Source organism: Limulus polyphemus, unplaced genomic scaffold (genome assembly GCF_000517525.1).
Source record: "Limulus polyphemus unplaced genomic scaffold, Limulus_polyphemus-2.1.2 Scaffold3636, whole genome shotgun sequence".
NCBI classification, from domain to species: Eukaryota; Metazoa; Arthropoda; class Merostomata; order Xiphosura; family Limulidae; genus Limulus; species Limulus polyphemus.
The window spans coordinates 85473-97541 of record NW_013669246.1 but is presented as its reverse complement, the minus strand read 5'-3'; the positions used below and the strand labels follow the sequence as shown (position 1 = coordinate 97541).

The 12069-nt window shown below is 36.1% G+C and overlaps 1 protein-coding gene across 1 annotated transcript in view; it reads right to left on the bottom strand.

The window, feature by feature from the left end:
* Positions 1-6: 6 nt before the first annotated feature.
* The window catches only part of LOC106469734 (RING finger protein 11-like), a 16213-nt gene continuing 4150 nt past the window's right edge, over positions 7-12069 (bottom strand). The window contains exon 3 of the mRNA XM_013930247.2: positions 7-1253. Within this exon, the coding sequence (XP_013785701.1) occupies positions 1082-1253 (172 nt within the window). The 3' untranslated portion in view covers positions 7-1081. The remainder of the gene's footprint in view (positions 1254-12069) is intronic.

The window sequence follows — 12069 nt, the reverse complement described above, 5'->3', positions numbered from 1 at the left end:
AACTTAAAATAATAGCTTACAAGTGTCTGGGCAACTTAAAATAATAGCTTACAAGTGTCTGGGCAACTTAAAATAATAGCTTACAAGTGTCTGGGCAACTTAAAGCACATCAACTAACAGTTTTTCTAACAATTTTAGAAAACACATAAAGGCACTGCATTTTGGCCCAGTTCAGTAAATATCAAACTACTGTAACAGTTATAAAAATCAAACACGACTCCTGATTATATCACTTTTATTAGGCCTAGTAAGCCTCAGTGCTTTTTAAGCCACTGTACTATAAAAAGCTTCTTAGTTTTTAAATACCGTTTAAGAAGTTTACATACAACCTAAAAGAACATACTGGAGACTACAAGAACCTAAACATATACATGCAAAGTCTTAAAAAACAACTCTCACATTTTAAAATTCCACTTCTCCCTTCTAACACATGCATGTTTCTTGTTTAGTAAAACATACAGACAGGAACTTTAACACCTAAAACTATCATACCCATACTCCAGATTTTCCCTAAAGTTATGTCCAACTAAAGAGGCACATTTCTTGCAAATATTTAACACAGTGGTTCTTGGTTTCCATGTTTGAGCCAAGTAACTTATATTGTCCCCTCAGTTTGAAAAATATTTGAAGAGTAACATTTAACAATACTGATTCAAGAGATCAGAAGAAAAGTGCAACACCCCTCGGTTCAGAGGTGTTGAAAAGTGAGCGAGGATTGACATCTCGCTGTCACAAAACAAATCTAACAATCCAACATCATACACAGAAGGTTCTAAACGTAGGTTCACTGAATACTGGAATTAATACAACAAATATTTAGCTTATACTAGTCCAGATTTCACAAAACCTTAAAACCCTGTGTGAGAATTAAAACTGCTGCACTAGTTTCTTAGATATATATCAATGTTTCAACAACTTATAATTCACATCTTTACCTACAATCAATTTCAAAGAAAAAAGAATGACTCTTGCATGCATAGACTACTTTTCAATCCAAAATATGAAATCTACAAGTTCTTTGTAAGGGTCCTCTGGCCGACCGCTTGTCTCGAAGCTTAGTTCAGCCTACGCTGATGCCACTTTAACTTGGTTGGTACGTAGTTAGCAGAGCTGCATCCACAGGTTCCATACAAGAAGGGCAGGTAAATGAACGCATCAACCAGTCATCAATACAAGTCATGTGATAGGTATGTAAACAAGGTAGATATCTTATGGCATCACCAATGACAAATTCTCCCATACAGATTACACACCTGAAAAGTAACCATATATCACAAGTGCAAACGTTTAATCCACTCACTTGATTACTACGAGTCAATGTGTTATACAGAAACACCTTAATTAATTTATAACTTGTTTGTTTCAGTTCCAGTCCACAAAGTTAGCTCATTTAAATCCAAATTTATTAATACTTATTAGAACTAAAGTCCATTTCATATATATATAATAATAAAATAATAAAAATCTGACTAGTTACAAAATCTTGGATAGTGATATGGAATTTCTAATAAAATATCAAAGTCTAGACACTGTTATTAAGCAACTATAACGGTATAATGACTTGTCTTGACATAATTCATCTACGAGGAACTAATTGTACAAATTTAGATATTAAATCACTTGTTACCCGTTAGGATTGAAAGAATCTTAACTATTTAGCATCAAATTACAATTGTGAAACAGAAACTCCAATTTATAGGTTTAAAGCCTTATCATTTAGTGTTAAGGAAACATAGGTAGAACTATATCATTTAGTGTTAAGGAAACATAGGTAGAAGTAATAATTTTGCAATAAGGAAACATAGGTAGAACTATATCATTTAGCAATAAGGAAACATAGGTAGAACTACATCATTTAGCAATAAGGAAACAGATAGAACTACATCATTTAGCAATAAGGAAACAGGTAGATCTATATCATTTAGCATTAAGGAAACATAGGTAGAACTATGTCATTTAGCATTAAGGAAACATAGGTAGAACTATGTCATTTAGCATTAAGGAAACATAGGTAGAACTATGTCATTTAGCATTAAGGAAACATAGGTAGAACTATGTCATTTAGCATTAAGGAAACATAGGTAGAACTATGTCATTTAGCATTAAGGAAACATAGGTAGAACTATGTCATTTAGCATTAAGGAAACATAGGTAGAACTATGTCATTTAGCATTAAGGAAACATAGGTAGAACTATATCATTTAGCAATAAGGAAACAGAACTATATCATTTAGCAATAAGGAAACATAGATAGAACTATATCATTTAGCATTAAGGAATCATACGTAGAAGTAATTCTGATCAATAAAATACTTTAATCTTGGATGGAACAGAAACTGCAACACTGAAACTCTACTACCTAAACAATTCAAACTACTTGTTAAAATAATAGAGGGTTTTATAAGTTGATAAGCTATACGATTATTATCTTGCCACCATTAAGTATAGTGTAAACAGCCTAAGTAACATAGTTCAATAAATCCTCATAGAATAAGAGTTAAAAACAATTAAAAGAAGTTAGAACCATTTATTTGTTCTTAATCTTTTTTTTTTTTTTTATATAGAAAGCTGGTTATTTCTAATTAGTAAAACATGTCCCCTTTTTCTGATCATTTTCACTTCTGTATAAAACTTTCAAAATGATAGTCTAAGTTGCATTCTTAAAAGCACCTTATAATTTTAATGTAGTTTATTAACACTAGCAAAATATTTTTAAAAACATTCCTTAGATTTGATTTGTCTTTATGAAAGCTAAAAAAAAACGTACATAACATTTCACAAAACACACAATCTACCTCACTTATTTCAACACAATACATTCATCAATATAAAAAACAAAACTGAACATACAACCAAGAAACTGATAAAAAACCTATTTCAGCCCTTCCTTTTCCATCTTTACCTACGGTGAATGTGTTAATAGACCAAAGCTATGAGAAATTTGTTTTCTTTTTGGAATGACAGTTGTTTTTTTTATCAGTATTAATTTACTACACTTCTGTTTCGAAGTAGAGGATTAAGGCTTCAGTTTAGTGTACATCTCAGTTGTAGGATTAAGGCTTCAGTTTAGTGTACATCTCAGTTGTAGGATTAAGGCTTCAGTTTAGTGTACATCTCAGTTGTAGGATTAAAGCTTCAGTTTAGTGTACATCTCAGTTGTAGGATTAAGGCTTCAGTTTAGTGTACATCTCAGTTGTAGGATTAAGGCTTCAGTTTAGTGTACATATCAGTTTCGCCAATTCCCTTCTGATTTGAAGAGTTTCTTTGAACTTAAAAACTTTTTTTCTAAACGTTTGTGTAATTTAGTCTCAAAACACTACATTATCATCAATATTTTTAATTAAGCTTTTTTGTTCTCCGAGATTGGTCAACTAAATAGTCTGCTGTCATCTTGCTTTTCTTGTTCCAAGTTTAAAACATCCTTACAAAACACAGCAAATTATAAACCCAATTTCCACTAATAGATTTTGTCTTAATTTATCTTTAATCTATAAGTACGTACATGTTATAATAAGTAATATAAAGATTACTAATAATACTTACTTGTAACATATTTAACTACATGAATTGTCTGAATTGACATAAGCACATATTTTATTTTATTTTCTTTCCCACGGGAGAAATTAATTCTGACAAAGTCATGTGACACCGAACACATTATAACTATCTGGACTAAAATACCAACATTTAGAAGCATCAGCTACAATCTTAAAACTTGAATTCTGACACTAGTCGATAGTAAATGTTTCAGTTATAATAACCATTCTATTGGAAATGTGAAAAAAAATAAGACTTAATTTTCATTTCTCAATGATAAGCGAGTAAGGACAGCCTTTATAGATCAAACAGTCCTTTGGTGTCTGTAGATTATTTTATATTTAAGAATGCATTTCAACAGATACAAAACTTCCTTGTGGAGCATGCTAAACTAAAATCAGTGTAAAGCAGGAGAAAGAATAAACATACACACAAGAGATAGAGTAACCATAATAGAGAAAATAACCCAGAAACGCATCTTACAATACAGGCTATTACCCATCAGACAATAAAACAGATTCAAAAGCAGTTTTTTTCTAAAGCCCCATGGGGTTAGTTGTTAATAAAATAAAGTTTTTTGTACTTTTTAGTATCTTTCTTTCTTGAGCTACACTTCTTAGTTCTGCTGCCTCCTCATCCTCAACATTAATCAGTCCTGAAAAACCACAAGTTTCAAGTCGACCATATCATCTAATCTGATTGGACTGCGCTTGAAACGTTTTGATCTTTTTTTTTTAACCAAGTTTTATTTTGTAGCAATTCACACAAATCCACATGGTTTAATCGATTATGGACCCACGAAAAAAAAACCTCAATCATATTTCTTCTGTCTCAGATAGGAATAATGGAAGAGTGAACTTTAAAATTAGTATTTCAATACTTATTCACTTTCTTTTAGTATTGGAATGAATAATAGTCAGGAAAACCTGACAATGAAACTAATTATGATCCAAATGAATAAATAATTTTGAAAAAGTTCATACCTTGTATCTATCCCTAGTTTACTTGTGAGAAACATCTACAATGCACATGAGATAACTGTCACTCTTTACACTAAGAAAGTGGTGATTTAAATGTTTATTTTTCTTCACTTATATAACTCTGCTTAAGATAGATGAATGTTAAAAGGGTTACACCATTTAATTGGTTTTTCTAATACAAAATATAGAGAACACTATGGAAAAGAGAAGATGCTGGAAAGATATGCTCTTAATGTTATAGATTTTTGAAAATTATTTAATATTAATATTATAATTTGTAATGATTTGGGTTAAAAAACAAAAGATTAACTAGATTTAATAAGATTGGTAAATAAAAGCAGTAGGGTTAAAGTTTTAAATAAGACCTTAGTAGTATCATCTGTACTACAATGTTAGATTAGGCTTAAGACGTGTAATTGTACTTTCAGGCTTAGCTGTAATTCATCTTACTGGCAAATTGTAAAACAGGTTTAAAAAATTGTTTTATTAAGCAAATACAATTTAAAGACTGGTTAACTGTCTCTTTGTATTTTAAAGATTACATTGTTTACTTGAGTTTAATTTCAATCCATTAGTTTATAGGTCATAAATCAGGCTAAATAAAATGTATTATTACTATTATTAATAGTATTAAATAAACATCAAATAAAGTAGAGACTAATTACTTGTCACTGCTATATAATTAAAGATAAACTTAATTAATTTAGTGTGAACATAAAAGTAGTGATAAACTGTAATGTATTTGATTCTAAAATGTTATGCTTAACAATAACAGTTGTGGCAATTGGCTAGGATACTTGTGTTTAGTATCGAGTATTTATTTCCAGGCTACAAATACAATGGTTAAGACTAGTGTTGGACATTAGCATTAGGTGTGATGGGTGCAATTAGAGGACTGTATTTTGAAACGGGACTGGTGTTTACTTTTAAGGAAGCTAGTTGTGAAGATTTGTAATTTGTATGTATAGTTTATTGGTTTGAGGAGACGTTGAAGGCTGTCCTAATTAACACAGAGGCAACAGATAAAAAGAAGGGTAAACAGTTGGAAATGGTAGCAAGATTAAAAAAGGAGCTTAAGCTTTTACATATAAGGGATGCGTCGACTATTGACGACTAACAATGACTTTCAGGATTAAAGTATTGGATTTAGTTGTGATGAGCCTATTCTATTGAGTAACAAATTTTAGCCCTTGGCTTGAGCAGATGAGGAACTATTGGAGGGAAGGAAAACAAAAGGGTCAGAGAAGGATGTGGATGATGAGGTTATAGTTATAGGTGATTCCTTCACAAGGCATATGGATAGAATAGTCTGTGGTGTAAATAGGGAGAAAGAATTAGGTTATGCTACCCAGGGGAACAAGTGGAGGGTACAACTGACAGAGCAGGAAATATAATAAAGGGGTTATCAGAAATGAAGTTTTTGTTATGCACATAGGGGCTAATGATGTAGGAAATGTAGATAAGAGGAGCTAATTAATAAGTACAAGTGGCTGATAAAGGCATTTAAAGAAAATGGCCACAACTTAATTGTGTCAGGGATACTGCCAAGAATTAATTGTGAGGATGAAGTTATAAGTAGGTCACTAGGGCTAAATACTAGGTTTAGGTTTGTATGTAACGATGAGCAGATTGGCTGGTTGGACTTGTGGGATCAGTTCAATGGAAAAAGGAATGGATGATTTATATTTAAATAGTATAGGGGCTGGCTTGTTCGTTAGGACTATTAATTCAGCAGTAAGGAAAGTTTTAAACTAGGACTAGACAGTGGTGAGGGCCAGGATAAAATGAATGGAATTGGTTGGTTGTTTGACATTTTATGGCACAAAGCAACTAGGCTATCTGTGCCAAACAACCGGTAAAAACAGTGAAAGTTGTTGTAAAATGTAAAAACAAATTGGATTAAAACTGAAATATGTCCAAAATTCAAATAAAAGATTTAAATAGAATTAAAAAGGCCAATTGTTCTTAAAAAATAAAAATACAAACAAGTTGGACAGTGTCACCATAACCAATGACACCATCCAATGTCAGGGGTAAACTTGTAGAAAAGATATGTCTAGAATGATGCTGCCGTTCACAATCGTAACAGTGAATTCCTGTGAATACCGATGTGGCCAGGTATCTAGAAAAACTAGGTGTAAAAAAGAAGATAGAGAAAAATGGCCAGTCATGGTTGAATATCGACGAGAACAGGGTAAGAATTAATGTTAAGCAATTCCAGGGCCAGTCGAGAGCTAAGAGAATCAGTTTAAATAGTACAATCACTGTACTGCATACCTTCTACACGATCCAGGGCAAGAGAAATAGCATACAACTCGGCAGCGAACACAGAAACTGTGGAGGGGATCCTGCAAGCAATTACCGAACCACAGCAAACCATGACAGAGCCTACAGACTCACCTGATTTCGAACCATCCGTGTAAATTGGATGAGAAGAATGGCTCAAAAGATGTTCAGCAAAGAGAAGATGGTAATTCCAATCAGGAGTATCTGCCTTCCCCAGATGACTCAAGGAAAGGTCACAGGATGGGATGGTAAATAGCCATGGCGGAATGGGCTGATCATTAGGGACAGCAACGTAATCCAATGCCAGACCCAATTCAGCCAGTTGTGCCTGGATACAAAGGCCAAAGAGAGGAATTGCAGACCATCTGTTCTGAAAGAGCATGGCCCACTGAGGAAGAAAGACACAATCCCAGGTGGGATGCTGTGGTAAGGATCGAAGTTTGGTAATATACTGTAGAGAAAGTTGCAAATGACAGATGTGAAGAAGAGGCTCATGGGACTCAGTGTTCAAACTCTGGACTGAAGAAGTGCAGAAAGCACCTCGTAGAGGGCCGAAGCCCCAAATGGTGAATAGGGTCAAGCATCTTCCAAGCCATGGCCCTGGCAAAACCATACAACAAAGACCCATAGTCCAGTTGGATCAATTCAGGACATGATAAATCTTGAGCATAGAACATCGATTCGCTACCCAAGAGGTAGAAGAGAGAACACAGGGGATGCTCAGTGCCCTCGTACACTTGACACGTAGCTGCTTAATGTGTGGAATGAAAGTAAGTTTACAGTCAAAGATAAGCTCCAAGAACTTTGCCTCAGGGACCTGGGAAGAACTACATCACTGAGACGGAGCTCAGGATTGGGGTGTAGACCACGTTGGTGGCAAAAATGCATGCAAATGGTATAAGAAAAAGATAATGTAAAACTGTTTACTGTGGTCCACCTCAACAATCAATTGAGGGCAGTCTGAAGCTGCTGCTCAATAAACCTCACGTTCGACGATCGATACGAGATGTGAAAATCATCTACATAGACTCTGTTTGCAACAGGAGGAGGAAGTGATAGCATTAATTTTGATGCTAAGACGTGTGACACTCACGATACACCCCTGAGGGGCTCCAATTTCCTGTAGAAAAGAACAGGAAAGAGTTGAACCCACACAGACTCCGAATCATCTAATGAGTACAAAGTTCTTAATAAAAATGGGTAGATGTAAGCCTTTTCATGGTCAAAGAACATGGAAACAAGATGTTCTCTTTTGAGGAAGGCTTCCCTGATCAAGGTTTCAAGTCGATTCAGGTGATCCACAGTAGAGCGCTGTCGAGAGAACCCACACTGGGTGTGTGAGAGGAGTTGATTAATTCAGCTAGTCAAAGCAATTAGACGATAATTAGAAGGAATCTTGGGATCCTTCCTAGGTTTAAAGAAAGGGAGGACAATAGCCTGGTGCCAAGCATCAAGAAAAACATTCTTCTGCCAGATCTGGTTAAAAACAACCAGAAGCATAGCAAGAGAAGCAGGAGAGAAAGATGGCACAGTATCTCATAGTGAACATCATCTGATCCAACCGATGAAGAGCAAGTTTGAGTTTCACCAGTGTAAAGGGGCAATTATAGTCATAGAGACAACTGGTCCAAAAGGAAAGAGGTGATCACTCTGCCCAAGAAGGCGGGAGAATAAACAGAAGTGCTAGATGCATGAGAAAAGTTCTCTCTGAACATCAGCAACTTCCTGGCCATTGGAGGGCAAGATGGAAACAGGATGGGAAGCATACCTCCCACTGACTTTCCAAATCTTGTCCCATATGATTTTGGCTATGGCCTCCAAGGGTGTATCATGTGACACAGACAAGGTGGGCACATGCTGGTCGGCCAGCAGTGCCACCCCTCCATGCACTCATCCATCACACAATCTGTCATTCTGGTATAAATAAAACTGCCAAAAGGTGACTGTATCAGCAGGTTTCAGGAATGTTTCCTGTAAGGAAAGACACACCTGACGATAGGAATTGATCGAGGCCTTAACGTCATCGAGATTAGAATGAAAACTTCAACAGTTCCACTGTATTAAAGTGGCAATTTTTATGTAAGTGGAGGAGAACTGGGCAGAGAGCCCTTTTGTTTATGACCATGCTGTTTTTCTTTACTAAAAGGAGGTCTGTTGACCTCCATGGATCCTGCCCTTGGTCGAGTGGGCATATCTCTATCATTAGACTTAGATTCCAGTGACTGAGGTCATGAACGAATGATCATTCTGCATCTCAGGGCCAAATAAGATGGACACCAGAGGCCGGGGCCATAGGAGGTGGACCTGGACAATCACTGAAAGGAATAGTGGGGACAGAGATAGGAGTAGATGCTGACCTGCCAACTTAGTTATCCATTGAGGGCAAAAGATGTAAAATATACTCTAACAGAGACATGGAAAGGTCCGACTGTACTCCTACCTTAGCAGTGGAGTGTAGTGCAGCAGCATATGTCCAAGATAGTAAGGGGACAATAACTTCCGAGCCTCGGGGTAAGAAATCCTGTTAACAGTCTTTAAACACTGTACCTCTTTCTCCTCCTCCCACTTAAGGCAAGATCTATAGTAAGAGGGGTGGAAACCACTACAGTTAACACAGTGAGGGTCCAATTTGCACTTGGACATGGACCTTGCCACCACAACAAGCACACATCACAGAACCACAACAAGATGCCTTCAAATGGCCAACCCACTGACACTGGAAACATCTGAGAGGGTTGGGAATATATGGCCATACTTTACAGTTCAAATAACCTGCCTTGACAGTGGCAAGTGGATGTGGCAATGTAAATGTCAAAATGAGAACATTGGTAAGCAGCATAATTCCTTCCTTATGAGTGGAGATACATCACACTGCAGAAACCAGTGAGAATCTCTGACTGGGGGATGTTTTCAAATCCCTCTCAACAATAACTCCTCATGAAGTAATCAAAGTAGAATGGGGAGTAACCTCAATGAATATATCCTTAATGGCCTTTGAATTCAAGAGGAGTTCATTGTGTTTTGGTGTTGATGTTTCCACCAAGATGTTCCCAGACTGTTGACTGACCTTGGACTGCCAGCAAGCCCCTCTAATCACTTTTGAATGAAAAAAGGGATACATTTGCTCTAAAAGTTTGTCTGACAGGGAATGCAATATCAGAAAATGAGGTACAGGTTCAGAATGAGTTGAAGATTGCTGGTTAGTCTTCAAGATGTGGTCATTTACCTATTAGCTATATTTTTACAATTTTATTTTTTTTAGGATTAGGGGGATCCATAATAAAAAGAGAAAGATTCAGTGTCCACTGACCTCACCCACCACGGAGCCCTTTGTGGGAATGCAATACAATGCTATACAAGGGCACTGCAACAACACCAGGATTTCGTGAGCACTGTACCCAAACACCAGCATCAGACGCAATGTCCACAACACCCACTTGAGAATGCCCAACACTGCTCCTCAGTTGACCCTAGCCCAATAGGACCAGCTGGTAGACCCTGGGGGTTCACCCCAAGGCCACCTGTCTACAGGAATTCAAAACCAAGGTGGTGTGTTGCAGTGCCGCAGACACCACTCAACCACCAGGATCCTCCCCTTCATGGGTCGACATGCACGGCAAACACGTGGGTGGATGTTTAGATCCCAGAGGTGGTAAACTAAAAATACAGAACCTTCTCTTGGAGGTCCCCTCACCACGTACAGGAACCCACCTTGAAGGGAACTAAATACAAAAAGAATAAGAGGCAGATAAAAGATTAACATAGGAAATGAGTATAGATGTAGTTATACGAGTAGGTTTAATTTTTAGAATTGTAATGCTAGAAGTATAAGAAATAAAATAGATGACCTTAGGGCACTGATAGGAATAGAGGATTTTGATATTATAGGAATAACTGAAACGTGGTTAAACGTAGATGATTTCGATGACAAAAAGTTCTTTGAAATATAGGGTGACAGGCTATTTAATAGGGATAGAGTATTAAAGAGGGGGAGGAGTGGCTTTCTATATAAAATGTAAGTTGCATCCTGTTGAAGTTGAGGATATCAAAGATAATAGCAAGGAGATTGAATCCATTTGGGTTTCTATTAGTGGATATAAAGGGAAAAGGCTTTTAGTGGAAATTTGTTATAGACCACCAAATGATACTGATGAGATTAGTGAGAAACTTTACAATGAGATTAAGAATTTAGCTGTTAATGAAGTCATAATTATGGGTGATTTAAATGTGAGGCATATAGACATGGAAATGTTAAGAGTCAAACTGTCAGGGAGAAAGGTTTTCAGAACTGTTCAAGATTGCTTTCTTTACCAATTAGTCAAGGAACATACAGGACACAATGCTATTATTGGTAACTTCATATATAGAAATGATAGAGGGTGGAAATTGGGGAACATCTGGGTGCAAGTGATAATTGCTCTGTTAGGTTCAACTTTGTGCTGCATATGGAGAATTAACAGTAAGGATTTCTTTAAATATATTAAAGATAAACAAAATGTTAGAATAGGGGTAGGACCCTTGAGGGATGATAAAAGAAGGCTTGTATCGGATGATTATGAGATGGCTGGGTTATTAAAATTTGCTATTTCTTCAGTTTATACTAACAAAGATTTAAGCAGTATTTCACATCTTGAAGATTTGACAGATGGAAACAAGATCGAAAAAGATGACTTCATTAATTACGAGCATGTTAAGAAAAAATTGGGAAGTTTAAAGAACAATAAGGTTCCTGAGCCATATAATATTTCCCCAAGGTTTTTTTTTTGAATAGTGGGCAGGTACCAGGATTGGAAGTTAGCTGATGTCACTCCTCTATTCAAAGGAGGTGATAAAAATTGTCTCAGTAATTATAGACCCATTAATCTTGCATCGGTTGTGGGAAAAGTTTTGGAAAGTCTGATAAAAAAAAAGATACTTTGCAAAGCTATTTAACAAAGTTTAGAATTTTATTGGATAGTCAACATGGTTTCACTAAGGTAAAATCGTGCATTACAAATCTTTTGACATTCTTTGAAAAGGTTACTGCTTATGTAGATGAAGGTAAGGGTGTAGATTTGGTGTACTTGGATTTTCAGAAAGCATTTGACAAGGTGTCATGTAGAAAGCTTGAAAAATTTACCTCTATAGGTGTGGGGGATAGGATAGCAAATTGGATAAGAGTGGCTGAATGGAAAAAAGCAGAGGGTTGTTACAGATGGAGTTCAGTCAAACTGGATTATTGTCACAAGTGGGGTACCTCAGGGCTCAATCTTAGAACTTTTGCTCT